This window comes from Dendrobates tinctorius, unplaced genomic scaffold, assembly GCF_039654945.1.
Source record: "Dendrobates tinctorius isolate UK_male_01 unplaced genomic scaffold, ASM3965494v1 ptg000064l, whole genome shotgun sequence".
NCBI classification, from domain to species: Eukaryota; Metazoa; Chordata; class Amphibia; order Anura; family Dendrobatidae; genus Dendrobates; species Dendrobates tinctorius.
Window position 1 is genome coordinate 8,076,072 of NW_027361732.1, and position 22,299 is coordinate 8,098,370.

The 22,299-nt window shown below is 44.2% G+C and overlaps 1 protein-coding gene across 7 annotated transcripts in view; it reads left to right on the top strand.

Moving 5' to 3' along the window:
- The window catches only part of ERICH6B (glutamate rich 6B), a 440,905-nt gene that overhangs the window by 124,833 nt on the left and 293,773 nt on the right, over window positions 1-22,299 (top strand). For all 7 annotated transcript variants that reach the window (XM_073580272.1, XM_073580271.1, XM_073580276.1 and 4 more), the window contains exons 3-4: window positions 12,080-12,125; window positions 14,453-14,577. In XM_073580272.1, the coding sequence (XP_073436373.1) occupies window positions 12,080-12,125; window positions 14,453-14,577 (171 nt within the window). The remainder of the gene's footprint in view (window positions 1-12,079; window positions 12,126-14,452; window positions 14,578-22,299) is intronic.

A 22,299-nucleotide genomic window follows, 5' to 3' on the forward strand; every position in this document is an offset into this window, starting at 1 on the left:
AATGAATGGGATTGTGGGTGAATGAGTGATCCAGCAGTCAGACTGCTACTGATCGGCGGGGGATAACCTAATATTATCCAAACTGAGATAAAGCCATGAGTTTTACTGAACATACTGTATCTGCTTTAGCACTGTACTGGTTATTTGATACTGTAGCATTTGCAAGAAGGGGAAATGTTTTCCATTTGGTTGTAATTATTGTGGTGTATGTCTCTTGAGCAACCAACATGAAAGATATTGAAACACTCATGTAATTGGAAACAAATTGTATATACATTATTTTTTTTACAAATCAGTAGCAAAACTAAACTTGATGTAAAACTTCAGCAATTTTTAACAAAAGACACTGAAAAATATCCCACACAATTTTCCAATAATTGGCAAAAGAGCTATTCAGCTAAAACATATAGCGCAAGCGTAGTTGAAAATAGAATTTCCCATACATTGCGTGACTGGGCGAACTACTGTAACAAGTTCCATAAAACACTCATGTGACACGAGCCTGAAGGCAGAGCTGTGACCTAGTCCTCTTCTACTATTTTACTGCTTAGTGCCTCATGTACTATGCAGTGATAAAATAAATGTTTTCCCACAGGAGGGCTGGCAAATAGTTAGAGGTCAGTTGGCCTGGGGCCACTCAATTTTACAAATAAGGACCTGCTCTCCCCATTCTGCGCAATGTTCAAACCTGCAGGATATACACATATGAATGCTTTATGATGAGATACAGTATATTTATATGTTATCCAAAAATAATAATTTATTTAAGATACAAAACTGCTTTCATGGGAGCATAGACTACTTTGTTACACACCCACAAACTTAAACAAACTTAAATGTATTTTATTGGGATTTTATATGAATTCCAACACAAAATAGCAAGTATTTGTGAAGTGTTCAGGAAATGATACAAGGTTTTCTAAATATTGAAAAAAAAAAATCTGAAAATTGTGATGTGCATTTGTGTTCACTGTGTAGGACCACCTTCCACTGCAATTACTGCTGCAAGTTTTTTTAGGTATGTCTCTACCACCTTTGCACACTTGCTCTAGCTCAGTGGATGGAGAGCGTCTGTGAACAAGAATTTTCAAGTCTTACCACGTATTCTTAATGGGATGTCGGTCTAAACTTTGACTGATCCAATCACACACATGTATATATCGTAAATAGGGAAAAAAAAAAACGCGGACGGCACCGCTGTTACCGTAAAATTCACTGTGGCATGCGGCATGCAGAGGACCAAATACTGGAAATCCCGGGTGCCGGACTTGAAAATAGCCAATCTTAGGAATCAACACAGAAAAGAAGGTCGCACTCTTCGGGATGAAGAAATATATAGCAGGTTTATTGACACATAGAATACATGTCAAGCTGGGGGAGTGACATACCGAGTGCAGGAAAGGCTGACAATGGCCGTTTCGCTCTGTTCAAGCCTTTCAACGGGTCCCTTGAACAGCGCAAAACGGCCGCTGTCAGCCTTTCCTGCACTCTGTATGTCACTCCCCCGGCTTGACTTGTATTATATGTGTCAATAAACCTGCTATATATTTCTTCATCCCGAAGAGAGCGACCTTCTTTTCTGTGTGGATTACACACATGTATATGCTTTGATATAATCCATTCCATTCTAGCTCTGGCAGTATGCTTAGGGTTGTTGTCCTGCTGGATGGTGAAGTTACTATCCATCCACAAGTCTTTGCAGCCTCTAATGGGTTTTCCTCCAGGATTGCCCCTGTACTTAGTTCCATCCATCTATCCATCTTCCCTTAAACTCTGACCTGCTTCCTTGTCCCTGCTGAAGAAAAGCATCTCTACAGCATGATGCTGCCGCCATCATGTTCAACGATGAGGATGGTGTTTGCAGGGGGATGTGCTGTGATAATTTCCATCACACATAATATTTAGCCCAAAGACTTCTACTTTGGTTTCATCTGACCAGAGCATCCACATGCTACACATGCTAGCTTTGTCCCCTACTTGGCTTTTTGTAAACTGCAAATGGGGCTTCTTATAGCTTGCTTTCTTCTTACTACTTTTTCATAAAGGCCAGATTTGTGGCATATGTGACTAATAGTTGTCACATGAACAAATTCTTTCCCCTGAGCTGTGGATCTCTGCAGCTCATACAGAAGGACAATGGGCCTCTTGGCCGATTCTCTAATTAGTGTTCCCCCATTGCTTAGGAAGTCAGTTTAGGAGGATGGCCATGTCTTGGTAAGCTTGTAGTTGTGCCATATTCCTTCCATTTTTGGATGATGGTTTCAACAGTGCTCCATGAGATGTTCAGAGCTTGGGCTATTTTTTTTATAACCTAACCCTGCTTTACTCTTGTCTGGTGTGTTCCTTGGTTTTCATAATGCTGTTTGATATCTAATGTTCTCAAACAAACTTCTGACACCTTCACAGAACAGCTGCTGTTATATTGAGAACAAATTACACATAGGTGGACTCATGTTACTAACTATGTGATTTCTGGAAGCAATTGTTTACTCAGGATATTATTTAGGGATCTCAGACTACAGGGGGCTGAATATAAATGAATGTCATAATTTTCAGATTTATATTTTGAAACTAATTAGCAAACTATGTAACATTTCCTTTACATCTCATGAATCCTTGCTACTTTGTGTTATTATATCACATAAAATCACAATAAAATACATTTAGGTTTGTGGGTGTAACGTGAAAAAAAATGTGTGAAAGTGCATGGGGTATGGATACTTTTTCAAAGCACTGTATATCAAGAAATAGGAGTAATGGATTGACCTATGATAATACTATCCAGATAAAGGCAACAAAATATGTTCTATAAGTCATGGACAAATGACCACCAAAATGAATAAAGGCACATCCAACAGAAATAAAAGTAACTGCTACACTTTACCAAAGCAACAACGTTAAATGACAAATAATACATATACAATATGCTTCATTATGAAGTGTTATTTTTTAATATTTTCTAGTACCATTATATGATCCACTGTCTGGAATTTATTTACTCAGATTTGTCCAGTTCTTGCTGAAATCCGCAATGTGACCAATTCCTGACTTTTACAATATGTATGAAGTGTGAAATGGATTTTAAAATTCACTCCTCAGTATTGAAACTGCTACACAAAGAAGGAAAACTTGTGGAAATCACAGGATAGATAGACACTTTAATGTTATGCAAATCATGAGAAAATGGAAACACAATTTTGAAAATATCTTCTTGATTTATTGAGTAAACAAGATTTATTGAGTATTAATTGTGAGTATGATGGAGGCACATAAATACCTGCACTTACACACAGTAAGAGGACAATGGAGGCTGGAATGGAGGTCTATCATCTTCCATGATGAGTCTGGATTTTGTCTTGTCTGAAGACTGGTTTATATTTGATGTGGGAAACTATGAAGAGACTTTCACATTGGTTGACAACATGTCAAAGTGTAGAAAGAGCCTGTATTTCTGTACATGACTTGTTACTAAGTAAATGAAGATGTTTAGAAAAAGTTGTTTCCATATCTTTATAATTTGCACATTATTAACATGTCTATTTAGGCTTTAAGCGTTCACCGCCCGGGGTCCACCGTGCAGAAGGTGTAAACACTGCTGCTAGATAATGGCGGATGTGTAATAAGGCGATATAACGCACGTGGGTTAGACATCACCCGGGGTGCGCTGAGCGATCTCTGTTTATTCACAGAGACGCAAAAGACTGAGGGTCAGAGTCCGTCTAGACCTACCGTGCGTGCGGCGTCGCAACTGCGGACGTCAAGAGGAGCTGCAGACTGCAGCGCGGCGACAGACACTGCCGCTAATCGGCAATGCCCGGTAGCAGGCGCACTGTCGGATGCTAGCACTGTGGAGGATGCTAATGTGGCTAGTAGCTTGCCACTGGCTGGCGCTGACTCTAAACCTAAGTCCCTAAACACACTCGTAATATCAGAGGGAGGGGATCTTAATGAGTCATTCGCAGGTTCATTCATCCATCATCATTCACACAGTAAGCAACTAGAGACTATACTAGCGCATGGCCGAGCGGCCATGTGAACCTTTTATAGCCGGGACCTTCCGGAAGCCTCCAGATCCCTGAGATGGACCAATCAGATCATGAGAAGGACCTGGGCATGTGACTCCCGATCTCCAATGAAAGATCGTCTCGTGAGCATGCCCAGTAGAGCGAAGGAGGGACTTAGCCTCTGGAGCGATTTGCTGCTGAGCAGCCTGCATTGCTATTGCTGACCCAAAGGTGCAACTGCAGGACTGGTCAGAGCATCTGGGACGCCGGGACTGCTGAGCAATCTCCTCTGCGGTCGATAGATAATGGGAGACCGCAGAATGTGAGGCTCAGGATTCCTGTTGAGCCGCTGCAGGAACCAGACGCCTAACATTACCCCCCTCATAGGGTCCCCTCCCCCTGAGCCTTCCAATCCATCAAAAAAAAATTTGCCATGTACCACCTTGTGTCCTGCAGAGGCATAGGCCTCCGACTCGTCCGAAGACAATTCTGATGTCCCGGAAGATGACTCGGAAAACTGGGACTTGTGTACAGGTTTGAGAAGGGACACGTGGAAGGCGTCAGGGATAGCTAAGTTGCCAGGAGCAGAAATTGGAGCGGGGCGCCAATGTGTGCCAGCGGGCATCTTCATTCTCTCTTTAGAGGCTTGAGTGGCATGTGGGGTGTGACTCAAACCGTCGCGAACCTCCACTGCCCGGTCTGCCACCGGCAAGGGATACAGTGACCCAGCCGGCCTCTGTTTACAGGAGCTGCTCCGAGCACAAGAGGCGCATGCCTGAATGTATTTTTTAGTGTCCCGAACCCTGTGCGGCCATCAATAAGACCTTGCCAGGAGTTTTGTGGTCTGCTTGTAGCCAAAGTGACCACCCACCCTGGACGCGTGTGCCCACGCTAGAACCTTGGACCGTAAGTGAGGCGGGACAAAGGTCTTGCCCGGCGGCACCGAGGACGACCGGAGCCACGGTCTTCAGACTCCCAGTATGGGGCGCGGAAAGATCCGCAGGTACCTCCACAGAGGCTACTTGGACGCTTTCCCTCATGCACCTTCCCACACTGTTTTTGCTCCATCCCAGTATTCTCCCTGAGGACCAATCTATATGAGGGGAATGGCAACGGAGCCAGGGAACCTCAAGGAGTACCTAATCGATGTCCTCTGGCATAATGAGCAGGGAAAGCGTCTCCTGGTGAGACAGTGAAATTGAGAGCCTAAGGGGTGCTGTTTGGTGGGTAATCTGGGATGATAAGGTCACCCCGTTGACCACCCTGATGGGCACTGGGTGAGGAAGTGGTACCAATGGGATAGCATGCTGTTGGGCGAAGGACGAAGACATAAAGTTCCCTCCTGCCCCGGAGTCCACCGTGACCTGTACCTCCCAAGAGGAATCACCACTATCTAACGTCCCTTGGAGCGCCGGTTTGGGGGAGAAGGTCTCCATAGCAAATAGACCCCCACCAATTACCAGTGGACGCAATTGTTTTTTCGGCCGCTGCGAACACCTGTTAGCCAGGTGACCAGACTGTCGACACTGGTAACAGCATGTGGAGCTTTGTGCCGGACACGTCTTGAGGCCAGCGCGGGACACTTCCATGGGCTCTGGAGGTAAACTCTCTGGCTCGGGTGGTTCTAGAGGTTCAAAGAGGTTGGGATCCAAGCTAACCAGCCGTCTGGATTGAGCACGCTCCAGCCCACGCTCTGAAAAACGGAGATCGATGCAGGTGGAAATGGCAATCAGCTCTTCCAGACTTATGGGAACCTCTCTGGTAGATAGAGCATCCTTAACATGCTCTGCCAAAACCTCTCCAAAACACAGGGATGAGGGTTTTATCAGACCATTCCAGCTCGGAAGCCACTGTCCAGAAACGGACGGCGTACTGGCTGACCGAGAGGGATCCCTGAGTTAACGCTAGTAGCTGGAGAGAGGTGTCTGTTATGAATGAGTCACCGAGGAGGAAAAAACAAAAAGCAAGCTAAGTCCAGAAAACCGGAGAGGTTGGTAACTAGCGGATTGCAGACCCCTGATCCTATCCACAACAACTAGCAGTAGCCGAGGAGAGTGCCTACGGTGGTCTTAGATGCCTCATCACGGCCGGAGAACTAAATAAGCCTAAAGAAAGAAAGGGAAAATCTAAACAGCCCCAGAGCAGACCCCAAAGCAATAGACAGCCCCCAACATGTATTGTTGGTGAAACAAGGTGAAAAAACAGACACAGATAGAAAGATAGGCTGAGCAAACGATGGGGCCCTCACTAACTAGAAAGGACAGGAAAGAAAAGCTGCTGTCTGCAATCATGCAAAAAACCCTGCCAAAAAAAATGTCCAACACGTCTGATAGAAAAAGGTCACTATATCAGCACTCAGGTATATTCTGAAGACCGAGCAAAAGAGATCAACTGATCAGAGACAAAATGGGGATTCAGCCCAGTCCCAGCCATGGCTGGCTGAACACAAAAACTAAGTAAACCAGATGAAAACTCATATGAACAATAGCAGAGAAAACTTAGCTTTAGGAAGGCAGGAACCAAACTGGAAACCAGAAGCCACAGTCAAAAAAAATCACCAGCAAGAAACTAGGGAGTCGGCTGCCTTAAATCCAATCAGAAACTCCTGATGTCCAATCGCAGTCCTCTTCCTCAGGTGGCTGGTCTCTGCCATTCAGATCAGCTTCATTACCTCCCTTCACCAACAGAGGGAGTCCAGATGGAGAACTCACTACTCCTCTGTCAGCACAGCCAGCTCCATAACCCTCACCAGTAGCCAGAGGCAAACCCGAAAATGAGCTCACAACAGGTGTCGTGAGTGACCCGTGGCCCCAAGAAGACCTGCTTTAGGGATGTTAAGAACTGAGCAGCGGTCTGAACCTCTGGGTCACCACGCTCCCACAGTGGCATGGCCCACTCCAACGCCCTGCCCGACAGAAGGGAAGCTATAAACCCCACCTTAGCCTTTTCCGTAGGGAATCGTGCAGCCAGTAACTCAAGCTGGATAGAGCTCTGGCTCACGAAACCCCTGCAGGAGGCGCTGTCACCAGAAAATTTATCGGGCAACGGGAGGTGGGAAACTGTCAGCGCAGGCATGGACGTGGACACAAGTGAGACAGCCTCTACGACTGTCTGAGCAGCAGCCTCAGTAAACTTCGCAGCTGAGGTGGCACTCTTGAGAGTAGCCAACCTGCCCTCCAGCTGCCGAATGTACTGCAGTAGCTGCTGCTGGTCCGCCATTACTAGCCAGACCCTGGTGTTAGTATAATGTTAGGGACGGCGGAACGCACTAAATATTAAATAACGCAAAGTGCATTTGCCGCCTGGGGTCCACCGTGCAGAAGGTGTAAACACTTCTGCTAGATAATGGCGGATGTGTAATAAGGCGATATAACGCACGCGGGTTAGACGTCACCCGGGGTGCGCTAGCGATCTCTGTTTATTCACAGAAACGCCTAAGTGTTAAACACAAAAAGCTAAGGGTCAGAGTCCATCTAGACCTACTGTGCGTGCAGAGCTGCAGACTGCAGCGCGGCTACAGACACTGTCGCTAATCGACAATGCCCGGTAGCAGGCACACTGTCGGACTCTAGCACTGTGGAGGATGATAATGTGGCTAGTAGCTTGCCACTGGCTGGCGCTGACTCTAAACCTAAGTCCCTATACACACTCGTAATATCAGAGGGAGGGGATCTTAATGAGTCATTCGCAGGTTCATTCATCCATCATCATTCACACAGTAAGCAACTAGAGACTATACTAGCGCATGGCCGAGCGGCCATGTGAACCTTTTATAGCCGGGACCTTCCGGAAGCCTCCAGTTCCCTGAGATGGACCAATCAGATCATGAGAAAGGCCTGGGCATGTGACTCCCGATCTCCAATGAAAGATCGTCTCGTGAGCATGCCCAGTAGAGCGAAGGAGGGACTTAGCCTCTGGAGCGATTTGCTGCTGAGCAGACTGCATTGCTATTGCTGACCCAAACGTGGCAGGTTCATGCATCCATCATCATTCACACAGTAAGCAACTAGAGACTATACTAGCACATGGTCAAGCAGCCATGCGAACCTTTTATAGCCGGGACCTTCCGGAAGCTTCCAGATCCCTGAGATGGACCAATCAGATCATGAGAAGGACATGGGCATGTGACTCCCCATCTCCAATGGGAGATCGTCTCGTGAGCATGCCCAGTAGAGCGACGGAGGGACTTAGCCTCTGGAGCGATTTGCTGCTGAGCAGCCTGCATTGCTATTGCTGACCCAAAGGTGGCAGCAACTGCCAGACCCACAGAGTCTGGACTGGGCAAAGCATCTGGGACGCCGGGACTGCTGAGCAATCTCCTCTGCGGTCGATACATAATGGGAGACCGCAGAATGTGAGGCTCTGGATTCCTGTTGAGCCGCTGCAGGAATCCAACGCCTAACATTAAGTTCCAAAAGGACATAAGGAGCACTGCCAGAGCCCTGCAAAATGACCTCTAGCAGGCGACAAATGTGCATGTGCCTGCACAAACGGTTAGAAACCGACTCCATGAGGATGGTCTGAGTGCCCGACGTCCACAGATGGGGGTTGTGCTCACAGCCCAACATCGTGCAGGATGCTTGGCATTTGCCACAGAAATGCCACACCACACGATTACTGACCCACTGCCAAACCGATCTTGCTGGATGTTGCAGGCAGCAGATTGCTCTCCACGGCATCTCCAGCCTCTGTCACATGTGCTCAGTGTGAACCTGCTTTCATCTGTGAAGAGCTCAGGGCGCCAGTGGCGAATTTGCCAATCCTGGTGTTCTGTAGTAAATGCCAAGCATGCTGCACGGTGTTGGGCTGTGAGCACAACCCCCATCTGGGGACGTCGGGCACTCAGTCCATCCTCATGGAGTCAGTTTCTAACCATTTGTGCAGACACATGCACATTTGTGGCTTGCTGGAGGTCATTTTGCAGGGCTCTGGCAATGCTCTTCCTGTTCCTCCTTGCACAAAGACTGAGGTAGCGGTCCTGCTGCTGGGTTGTTGCCCTCCTATGGCCCCCTCCATGTTTCCTGGTGTACTGGCCTGTCTCCTGGTAACGCCTCCAGCCTCTGGACACTACGCTGACAGATACAGCAAACCTTCTTGCCACAGCTTCAAAAGTGACCAAAACATCAGCCAGAAAGCATTGGTACTGAGATGTGGTCTGTGGTCCCCACCTGCAGAACCACTCCTTTATTGAGGGTGTTTAGATAATTGCCAATAATTTCCATCTGTTGCCTATTCCATTTTCACAACAGCATGTGAAATTGATAGTCAATCAGTGTTGCTTCCTAAGTGGAAAGTTTGATTTCACAGAAGTTTGATTTATTTGGAGTTATATTCTGTTGTTTAAGTGTTCCCTTTATTTTTTGAGCAGTGTGTTTATATATATAAGAGGCAACGTGATTACTCGCTAATCCCACCCCTGCACAGTAGCTCCTTCCCCCACATCACCACACATAATTCCGCCCCCCACCACATTACCACACACAATCCGGCCCCCACACCACATCACCACACACAATCCCGCCCCCCCACCACATCACCACACATAATCCCGCCCCCCACCACATCACCACACATAATCCCACCCCCACCACATCACCACACATAATCCCGCCCCCAACCACATCACCACACATAATCCCGCCCCCCACCACATCACCACACATAATCTCGCCCCCCACCACATCACCACACATAATCCCGCCCCCCACCACATCACCACACATAATCCCGCCCCCACCACATCACCACACATAATCCCGCCCCCCCACCACATCACCACACATAATCCCATCCCATCACCACACATAATCCTGCCCCCCACCACATCACCACACATAATCCCACCCCCCCACCACATCACCACACATAATCAAGCCCCCCACCACATCACCACATTTGATAAGATTGGCATTCTCCTACCTGATCCTGTATTCTCACATGGTCAGTTATACACTGCATTCTCTAGAGTAACAAGTTGTAAAGGTCTTTCAGTTCAAATTGTACCCCCATCTGGGGATGTCGGGCACTCAGTCCATCCTCATGGAGTCAGTTTCTAACCATTTGTGCAGACACATGCACATTTGTGGCTTGCTGGAGGTCATTTTGCAGGGCTCTGGCAATGCTCTTCCTGTTCCTCCTTGCACAAAGACTGAGGTAGCGGTCCTGCTGCTGGGTTGTTGCCCTCCTATGGCCCTCTCCATGTTTCCTGGTGTACTGGCCTGTCTCCTGGTAACGCCTCCAGCCTCTGGACACTACGCTGACAGATACAGCAAACCTTCTTGCCACAGCTTCAAAAGTGACCAAAACATCAGCCAGAAAGCATTGGTACTGAGATGTGGTCTGTGGTCCCCACCTGCAAAACCACTCCTTTATTGAGGGTGTTTAGATAATTGCCAATAATTTCCATCTGTTGCCTATTCCATTTGCACAACAGCATGTGAAATTGATAGTCAATCAGTGTTGCTTCCTAAGTGGAAAGTTTGATTTCACAGAAGTTTGATTTATTTGGAGTTATATTCTGTTGTTTAAGTGGTCCCTTTATTTTTTGAGCAGTGTGTTTATATATATATATAAGAGGCAACGTGATTACTCGCTAATCCCACCCCTGCACAGTAGCTCCTCCCCCCACATCACCACACATAATTCCGCCCCCCACCCCATTACCACACACAATCCCGCCCCCCACCCCATTACCACACACAATTCCGCCCCCACCACATTACCACACACCATCCCGCCCCCCCACCACATTACCACACACAATCCCGCCCCCCCACCACATTACCACACACAATCCCACCCCCACCACATCACCACACACAATCCGGCCCCCACACCACATCACCACACACAATCCCGCCCCCCACCACATCACCACACATAATCCCACCCCCCACCACATCACCACACATAATCCCGCCCCCCACCACATCACCACACATAATCCCGCCCCCCACCACATCACCACACATAATCCCGCCCCCACCACATCACCACACATAATCTCGCCCCCACCACATCACCACACATAATCCCGCCCCCCACCACATCACCACACATAATCCCGCCCCCACCACATCACCACACATAATCCCGCCCCCCCACCACATCACCACACATAATCCCGCCCCCCCACCACATCACCACACATAATCCCATCCCATCACCACACATAATCCCGCCCCCACCACATCACCACACATAATCCCGCCCCCACCACATCACCACACATAATCCCGCCCCCCCACCACATCACCACACATAATCAAGCCCCCCACCACATCACCACATTTGATAAGATTGGCATTCTCCTACCTGATCCTGTATTCTCACATGGTCAGTTATACACTGCATTCTCTAGAGTAACAAGTTGTAAAGGTCTTTCAGTTCAAATTGTACCTGGTAGAAGTCAAGGAAAGATCTTTGAAAATGACGAAAATGACTATACATTTAATTGTGTTTACAGACAAATTTTAACTTAATTTATGTTTCGTTATGAAATTTGTTTAGATGATGGAATGAATAAAAAACACACATCTTACTGAATCCAGTTTGCTTTTGATTTTACACTGTGAATAAAATGTATCATTAGTATTATTCAGATTTTTAATGATTATTATTGTTATTAACTTCATTTTAATTTAATAGCGATAGCGCTATTGAATGTTGTCATTATTTACTTTAGTTTAATCACCAGCAGCGCTAATTAGATAGCTGAGCGTTAGCTGGCTGGAAACAGCTAGTATATATATATATATATATATATATATATGTATTAGTTAGGGCTGTGTTGCTTACCATCTGTTCCACTAAGCCCTGTCCATGTTTTAGAGATGAGGCAGAAATGACCTATGTATGTGTATATATATATATATATATATATATATATATATATTATATATATAAAAGTGGCAACGACAATTAGCAATTTTTATATAACAGAAAACTAACATAAAGGCTTTGATGAATTTCCCTTCTGTGTGTGAGATTTTTTTTCTCTGCTCATAGCGTTTCATAGTCAGAGCATGCATGCTTTCTCCTTTACGATCATGTCTATTTGTTATTTTCTTGCACAGGTGACAGAAATGAAAAACAAAATGAATTTGGAACCCAGCAGTGTAGGTATGTATACTGCATTCGTGCAGTTCATTTTACTTGAGGAATGATCAGAATATAACACTATTGTATATTTGAAGGTTTCTATCAACACTTCTAGTCTTCTTATGTCTCCTTCATCACACAGATTCTGTAAATTTCTTATTTTATTAGCATGTTTGGGCTCAGATATGTCTGCATGTTTATTACAACCAGGCATGCAGAATAAGCAGGGCTTTGAGAAACCTGAAATACAAGATATGAAAATCTTCTATACTGCTGAAAAAACTGAGTTTAAGGGTTCCGTCACACATTCTTTTGGTATGTGTGGTATTTGTTTTTTTATGGATAAATCATAATGTAACAGTTTTTTATTAGGGTCCATTGTTTACAAAAGAAAATCACAGACATGTTCTACTTTAATTCAAGTATACAGATGTCATTCTTGAATCCTGCATTTTACTCTTTAAAAGGAATATGTCACCATGTGTTTGCTACTAATTTAAGAGCAGCATAACAGAGACAGGGACACTGATTCCACTGATGTGCCACTAACTGGTCTGCTTAGTGTAGTTTTTATAAAATCACAGTTTATCAACAGGAGATTATCTTTAAAGGACTTTTATATGTGCTGCTATATAGTCCAGCCATGCCCCTGCATTGATAGGCAGCTTTCTGCCTATGCACAGTGCACTCAGAAAGTTGCCAATCAGTGCTGTGCGTGGGAATATACAGAGCTCAGTATTTAGAAAACTTGTAGATCTGCAGCAAAAGTGATTTTATCAAAACTGCACTTGCGATGCATTCAGACTAATGCAATCCAATAAAAAAAATCGCTTTGCACTTGGCCAAATGTTAAACTATGGTGTAGCTCCCATCTGCGATTATTTTCTCATGCCATATCGCACGCACCCATACAGTCTGCGAGTGAGTGTGAAACATCACACTGCACTCGGATGTCACACGATTGCAGGGCAATCGCCATGGATGCCAACAATGGAGGAGATGGAAAAATTAATTTCTCCGTCTCCTCCGCACATGTGCTTGGATTCTTTGATTGAGAGGATCGGAGCACAATGCACTGACACTCGGCTCATGCTTGTAGCAAATGACGGATTCCCTGAAGCTGGTAGGACAAACTAAGAAATTTATTTTCTTTATATTAGAAAAAAACAATGTAACAAGAATTGTAAGAATTGCCACACAGACGAAAAATGTTTTCAGTACACTGAAAAAAGCAAGAACCGTTTTCACTTTTGAAACCAGCCAAACTCTGTGTGAACCCAATCAAATGTTACCATTTTCCTGTTAATATAAAGAGGAAAAAACAGATATTTATTATTATAATTATTATTTATTTATATAGCACCATTGATTCAATGGTGCTGTACATGAGAAGGGGTTACATACAAATTACAGATATCACTTACGGTAAACAAACTAACAATTTTCTGGCTTACATGCAACAGGATGGTGGGGAAGGAGACAGTAAGTTGGTGAGTTGCAGCAATTCCGGTGTTGGTTGAGGTGATATCTCCGGTAGTGGTGAGAGAGAAGGAGGTAGCGGCGTCATTGCTGGCCGTAGGATTTCTTGAAGAGGTGGGTTTTCAGGTTCCGCCTGAAGGATCCAAATGTGGTTGATAGTCGGACTTGTTGGGGCAAAGAATTCCAGAGGATAGGGGCAATTCGGAAGAAGTGTGGAGGGGAGAAGGAGGTCTTGGGAGGACCGGAGATTCCTTGAGGGAAGGTATCTGGAGATTAGTTCAGAGAAGTATGGGGGATACAGGTTGTAGATGCCCTTGTAGGTCAGTATTAGTAATTTGAACTGGATACGCTGAGGGAATGGGAGCCAGTGAAGAGATTTGCAGAGGGAAGAAGCGGAGGAGTAGCGAGCAGAGAGATGAATTAGTCAGGCAGCAGAGTTAAGGATGGATTGGAGAGGTGCAAGGGTGTTAGCAGGGAGACCACAGAAAAGGATGTTGCAGTAGTCGAGGCGGGAGATGATGAGGGCATGCACAAGCATTTTAGTAGATTGAGGGTTGAGGAAAGGACGGATTCTGGAAATATTTTTGAGCTGGAGGCGACAGGAGGTAGAAAGAGCGTGGATGTGCGGTTTGAAGGACAGGGCAGAGTCAAAGGTAACTCCGAGGCAGCGGACTTCCGGTACTGGGGAAAGCGTGATGTAATTAATTGTTATAGTTAGGTCGGGTAAGGAAGATCTGTGAGATGGAGGAAAGATATGACTGAACAGATATTTTAACAATGGAAGCAAACAACTAATGTGTATTGATATAATATATTATTAATTCATGTAGAAACGTTCTTTATTAATTGCTATGCAATTTTTTTTATAGAAAGGAAAACTTAAAATTTGAGAAAAGGCAAATAACAAACATAAAAAAAATTCCTTGCAAAAATGTACATACCCAGACGGAGTCCACTGGGCCTTATGAAGCAGAAGTATCCATAAGTAAAAATGGTGAGTAGAAATCTTTAGCATTTTGTCTGCTGGGATTCGCGTGACATTGTTATGCAATGGTGAGCCATTCATCCAATCAAAGGCTGCTATTGGCCTGCTGCTTTCTCACGTTCCTTAGATGAAGAAGTGAGAGCACAGCAGCCCAATAGTGACTGTTGATTGGTTACAGTATATGGCTTACGGGCATGGCCTAGGCGCAGGTGATGTAAGTCGCACTGCGTGCGTGCTCCTGAGGTAACCCTCTACAGCTACAGACTACGCAACTATATTTCTAAATTTTCGCTCTCATTCATACTTACTTTTATTCAGCAAGTTGTTTGGCACGTTTTAAGATGTTTCCTGTCAAAATCGGATATACCGAGGACATTTTATCCTGTGGAGAAGACTGCGGCCTGCTAAGATGGCGTCGGTTGATGCCGTGTCACTGTGAGAGACCCTGTCTGAGGTAAAAAAGACTCAAAGACTGCCTCTTTTTTCTTTTTAAATATTTTATTTTTCATCCTTCATTACATTGGTGTGGATTTATAATAATTTTCACACAATTTTTTGATTTTTGGTGGTTTTGCCAATTTTCAGTGACATTGTCATTTTGGTACTGTGCCAATTTATTGCAAAACATCCTCTTGGACCTTCTCTAGGTATGCCCCTGTCCAACCAGAGGGTTTTGGCCCTCTTTTGACTGTGTTAACCCTTGGCAAACCAGGGGTGAAGATCCTGTTAGGGGCTGCTCTGGGCGCCATCTTCCTCCCTTCAGTGATGTCACTGCTATTTAAGGGATATAGCAAATTACACCAAAACGCCTTCCAGGGCCCTCTCTAGGTGTGCCCCTACCCCACCAGGGGTTTTTTTTGCCCCCTTTTGATTGTTTTTTCTCTTAGAACTCCAGTGCTGAAGTTCTCATCAAAGACTGCTCCTGACGTCTTCTCCCGCCCCCTTGGTGACATCACCGTTATTTGCATAAGTGACAAAGTGCCCCAAAACACCTTCCTGGTCCTTACTCTGGTGTGCCCCTACCCCACCAGGGGGTTTTCACCCCCTTTTGAATGTGATTGCCCCTAGCACATCGGGGGTGAAGTCTCTGCAGCAGAATGCTCTGGGCGCCAGCCCCCCTCCCTTCAGTGACGTCACTGTTGGACGGGGGTGTACTAAATTAACTCAGAACACCTCCTGGGACCTTCCTATACTGTGCCCTTGCCCTACCAGGGAGTTTTTGCCCTCTTCTGAATGAGTTTACCCCTGGCACACTGGGGGTGAAGTTTCTACTGCAGCCTGCTCTGGGCACCATTCCCCATCCCATTTAGTGACATCACCGCTAATCAGGCGGTATACTAAATCAATACAGTTCACCTCCTGGGACCTTCTACAGTTGTGCCCCTACCCAACTGAGGGATGTTTGCCCTCCTTTAAGTGTTTTTACATAGGGCACAGCAGGGGTGAAGCTTTCCCTCATAAGGGCTTCAGGCGCTGGCTCCTCCCCTTTTGGTGACATCACCGCTACCCGGGTAGGGTGACAAATTGCTTTTAAACATGGCACTGGATCTTCCCTGAGTGTGCCCCTACCCCATTGGGGGTTTTTCGCAGGTTTTTGGATGGATTTACTCCTGGCACACAGTGATTGATCTTGCTGTATAGACCGCTCCATGCTCCTTTCCTTCAGTGACGTCTCCACTGCCTCCAACTTCCTGTGAGTGGCTGAGATCTTTATGGATTGATCTCCTGTATCTTCTCTGGAGTTGCCCCTGGTGGACCGGGGTGTCTGGACCTTCGGGCACACTGCCTGGGTGGATCTTACCACAGACCGCTGTCTTCCTATGTGCTCCAGCCTCTCCTCCTCTGTCTGTGACGTCATCTCTGGATCTGTGCCAACTTCCCTGCATTGTGGATCCTTACAGCTGCTCCGTCAGTGTGGATGGAGGTGGTACCTTGAAGTATGCCTCAGAAGACTGCTAACCTGCATAATCTGTTTATTAAAATTGATTTCTAGGGACTTGATTTTATTGGATCTACTATTACACTGCACAAAATAATATATTATATAGTGATATTACTTCTAGTTATAATTAATATATAATTAGCTTCTACAGTTGATTTTTGTATCGACAGTCTTCTCTCTAACAGGATATTTTCATTTATTAATATAAAATATACAGATGCTAATTATTAGATTAAATATCCAGCTTATTGATTTTAATTTAGACACATTTATAAAAATTATAAATAATAGCAATTATATAGAATACAATATAATTGTTTAACTGTTCTTATTTCTTTGCTAGGTTAAACTTTTCTGCTTTTTCATAGAAAATATAATTATTTAGGCATAAACTATACTGTATATAACACGTATATATTGTATCAAAAATAATAAATACACGACATTCTGGATATATATTAAGCAATATTTTGTTTTGATTGGTGTTTACTCCCTCGGCTTTCCTTTTGGAGCTGGTGCTGTGATTGCCTAACCAACTGGTCATTATACGGGCACATTTTTGAGGAATCTTGTTTTCTGTATTCGCGGCTTGCAATTTTCCTCTCTTCTGGTCCGGGTAATGTCACTTGCCAAAATGAGTCAATCTAACTCAAAATTGCCTACGGCTAGATCGGAAGCGCCTCTAGATCTCAAAAGCAAAATAAAGAATCAAAATCCAATTATGGGTCTTCCAGGTACTCGGCTAATCAATTAAGTCCGCCTAAGTCCCGTTTTCTGATTGATAGAGATCTCATACAGTCTACTACTAACCCCGGGCCTCCCTCGGTGTCCTTGCACAATGCTGACTTAACAAAATTGAGTGGGGTATGTCCTTCCTCGATTTCACATATTGAGACTATGGATCTTTCTTCTTCAAAGAGGAAGGGCTCCTCGGGGTGGGATAGCGCACAGTCTTCCAATGCCAATTCCTCAGGGGAAGATTGTAGTTCTTCATCCCCCAACCCTGCACCAAAAAAATCCAGGCCGAAGCCTGAGGAGATGTCTGGTGCCTTCCCTGGTGCTACATCCCTTGAGGCATATATGAACACATTAGTTGAAAAACTTAGTGCCAGGATGTGTATCGACATGGCTAACCAGACAAAACTTTTTCAAGACACTCTTGAGCACTTTACTGCCCGGCTGGATAACCATGAGTCTAGGTTGGGAGAATTGAAAAAATCACAAACGTTATCTCTAAAACACCACTCGGAGTCCAAGTCTGAGATACACCAGTTGTGACTTAAATTAGCGGATCTGGAGGACCGCTCCCGCCGCAACAATATTAAAATCAGGGGCATTTCGGAGGATATTTCCCCCGTCAAGCTTTCTGACTATGCTAAGGGGGTTTTTAGGAGGATGATTCCCAATCTTTTGGATGCGGATCTTATTATTGATCCCTATGGACCCTCCCAGAGATGTGATTGTGAAAATCCATTTCTACCATATAAAAGAGAAAATTCACCATCTTAAATTGTTCACTGATCTATCTAAAGCAACTATAGAAGGTCGGAAACAATTTCGATCAATGACCTCCGTTTTGAGGGAGAAAGGCCTTCCTTATAAGTGGGGCTTTCATATACGCCTCATTTTTAATTACAAAGGGAAGAATGCAACTTTTCTTTTACCTGAAGAAGGGTTTCTATTTTTGAAATCTCAGGGTGTCCTGTCCTCTGTGCCTACAGTTTCTTCCGCTGGTCCAGGACATGTCACCTGAGCCTATTGTGATGTATGTCTGTGGGTTATCTGATATTGTATGATTTAACACTGTGCTTAGCTTGTATAACTGTTTAATTGATATAGGTGTTAATGAGGGTTTCCTTAGCCTTGTGCTGCATGGACTTTTCCCCCGGCGCAAGTAGGAGAACCATTTTCCATGGTTTCCCTCTCAGGGTTTTAACACTGTACAATTTTAAGTTTGTACTTATTATTTGGTTATTTAGTTTTGTAGTGTTTTCTTTTTTCACACTTTCCAGCCGGTGATTGTTTTTTAACGCCAATTTTTCTTTCTCTTTTTTTATGGTACTTACATTAGTTACTTATAACGTTAAGGGGCTTAATAGTCCAAATAGGCATTTTTCCTTTCAGAGAGAAATTAATAAATCTGCAACAGATATCGTGTGCCTCCAGGAGACTAAATTTAAAATTAATAATCATCCCACGTTTTCCCTAAAAAATTACCCTCATGTTTTTGTGGCCTCAGGTCCCTCTAAAAAGGCAGGTGTCATGACCCTAGTCAGGGACTCCTTATCGTTCGAAAACCAGGGGAAGAGTCCTGAGGAGATAATTTGCATATTCCCAGTGCCTTCTCGGATAAGTGAAGAGTCTCCACGAGCTCAACGATCACTGGGATTTGGCCGTTGCAGCTGAAAAGAGGAAATCGGAAAACCAGGGGAAGAGTCCTGAGGAGATCATTTACATATTCCCAGTGCCTTCTGGGATAAGTGAAGAGTCTCCGCGAGCTCAACAATCACTGGGTTATGGCCGTTGCAGCTGAAAAGTGGAAATCAGAAAACCGCACGCCGATTTTGGCTCATCTTTCATCGTTTTTAAGAAATCTCAATATGGAAGAGGCCAGGAGCCATTTGGTGAGCTGCATTTCTTGCTACATGTTCACAGACTTACCAGTGGAAAAGCCAAACTTCACATGCCACAAATGCAAGCTTGTGTCCCTGTTGGAGGAAAAGTTGCAAAATCTCGAAGAGAGGTTAGCTATGTTGAAGATCATTAAGGAAGGTGAAGAGTTCTTTGACAGAGCAGAATTATCTCTTCATGTTACAGAAAGAGAAGAAATTCGAAGTGCACCTGAAGAAACAGAGGAATGGAAACATGTGACCCAGAGAAGCAGGAGGATCAGGAGGCAGTCAGCATCCATACTTCTCAGGAACCAGTACCAAGCTCTCACGCAGGAAAACGATGAATAAATACATCAGGATAAGACTTTGCCCACAAACAGCAACCTTGTACACCTTCAGAGTCCTCCTGGATGGAGAAAGAAAAATGTTGTGAAGAAGAAATGGAGAGTGGTGGTCATGGGGGATTCCCTGTTGAGAGGAACAGAGGCCGCTATCTGCAGACCGGATATAACTTCAAAAGAAATGTGCTGTCTTCCAGGTGCAAAAATTAAAGATGTGTCTGACAGGATATCAGGACTCTTCAGACCTACAGATGACTACCCATTCCGGCTACTACATGTGGGGACAAATGACACCGCAAGAAATGACCTGGAAACCATCTGCAGAGACTTTGAAAACTTAGGCAAGAAAGTGAAATAACTGGGAGCGCAGGTGGTCTTCTCTTCCATCCTCCCAGTGGATGGCCATGGAACAAGGAGGTGGAATAAGATTCTGCAGGTGAACAACTGGCTACATCGATGGTGCCATCAGCAAGGATTTGGATTTCTGGATCACGGAGTGAATTACCTATACGATGGACTACTTGCTAGAGATGGGGTGCACCTTACGAAGACTGGAAAACATGTATTTGGAAGTCGTCTTGCTACACTTGTAAGGAGAGCTTTAAACTAGAACAACATGGGAAGGGAAGCAAAAGACTAGAAAAAGCCATACACCTGACAAATGCTATTGAGAACTCTGCTATTACAAGTGGAAAGGAAGAACAAAGACAAAAGAATCTAATTAATAAAAATATTGGAGAAAGAGAAACCAATCACAAACTAAAATGTTTCTATACTAATGCACAAAGCATGGGCAACAAACAAGGAGAATTGGAACTACTAACACAGGAAAAGAAATATGATGTCATTGGAATCACTGAAACTTGGTGGGACAATACACATTATTGGAATACAAGACTAGAAGGATACAACTTATTTGCAAGAAACAGACTTGATAAACGAGGAGGAGGTGTCGCATTGTATGTTAGAAACGTGTATATCTGCACAGAGATTGAAGCTTCACAGACTGGGAGTTCTGTGGAAACTGTTTGGGTAAGAATACAAGGACAGAACAATGGAAAGGACACCATTGTAGGCATTTACTACAGGCCGCCTGTGCAAGCTGAAGATATGGATGAACTCTTTATGCATCAAATGGCCAAGTTCTCCCAAAAATATGACATAGTTGTCATGGGAGATTTCAACTATCCAAACATTTGTTGGGAATCTCTCTCAGGCAAAACTAACTGGTCAAGGAAATTCTTATCCTCTCTTGCTGACAACTTTATCTTCCAAAAGGTAGGGGAGAAAACAAGGGGAACTGCTACCTTGGATCTAATCCTTATAAACAGGGAGGAAATAGTTGAGGAGGTAAAAGTGGCTGGGACCCTAGGAGGTAGTGACCATGCTATTTTAGAATTTTGGATAACTAGAGGAGGAAGACCTGTGAAGACTCAGACGTCAAGGTTAGATTTCAGAAAGGCAGATTTTAAGGGATTCAGAAAGAGAATTGGAGGGATCCAATGGCTGGATATCCTTAAAGACAAAAATGTCCAGGAAGGATGGGAAATCTTGAAAAATGAAATTCTCAAAGCACAATTGTTAACAATTCTGAAAAGCGGGAAGAATAGGAAGCATTTAAGGAAACCAGGATGGATGAACACAGAACTTAAGCACATGCTAAAAAGAAAGAAAAAATGTTTATAAAATGAAAAGAGGGAGGCATATCTAAAGAAGAATATAATGCTGTCTGCAGAACCTGCAGGGCACAAATCAGATTACTAAAGCTGACAATGAATTGAGGCTTGCAAGAGATGTAAAAGCAATAATAAAGGATTTTGGGGATATGTCAAAAGTAAAAGAAAAGTCAAAGATGCTATAGGATTTTTACAGGATGAAAATGATGAAATGGTAAGACAGGATGTTGAGAAGGCCGAACTTTTAAATTCCTATTTTGCATCTGTTTTCTCTCAGAAAGGAAATGTAACATCAACTGTTCTTCATTGTCCTATTAAGGGAATAGAATAATCCAGGATATCTATAAACAGAAAGATAGTGAGGAAACAATTAGCTAACCTAAATGAATTCAAGTCTCCAGGTCCAGATGAATTACACCCCAGACTACTGAAGGAGATAGCAGAAGAAATTTTTGAATCCCTCTCATAATCTTTGAAAATTCTTGGAGAACAGGAGAAGTCCCAGAAGACTGGAGAAGAGCAAATGTTGTTCCTATCTTCAAAAAGGGGAAGAAGGTGGACCTAGGCAGCTATAGGCCGGTGAGTCTGACTTCTATACCAGGAAAGATCTTTGAACAAATTATTAAACAACATGTATGTCAGTACCTGGGATAAGAATGAAGTGATTAAACAGAGTCAGCATGGGTTTGTAACTAATAAGTCATGTCAGACTAACTTAATTTCCTTCTATGACGGAATCACTGATTGGGTGGATCAAGGAAATGCTGTAGATATAGTATATCTTGACTTCAGCAAAGCATTTGACAAAGTATCTCACACAATCCTTATTGAAAAAATGACTAAGTATGGAATAGACAAGGCAACTGTAAGGTGGATTCATAACTGGTTTAGTGATCGGACCCAAAGAGTGGTCGTAAATGGCTGCACATCCAGTTGGAAGAATGTCTCAAGTGGGGTACCACAGGGCTCTGTCCTGGGCCCTGTATTCTTCAACATCTTTATCAATGATTTAGATGAAGGAATTGAGGGTAAACTGATTAAATTTGCTGATGACACAAAGCTAGGAGGGATAGCTAATACTAGAGAAGAGAGAGAGAGGATTCAAAAAGATATAAATAAACTGGAGCAGTGGGCAGCAGCTAACAGAATGGTTTTTAACA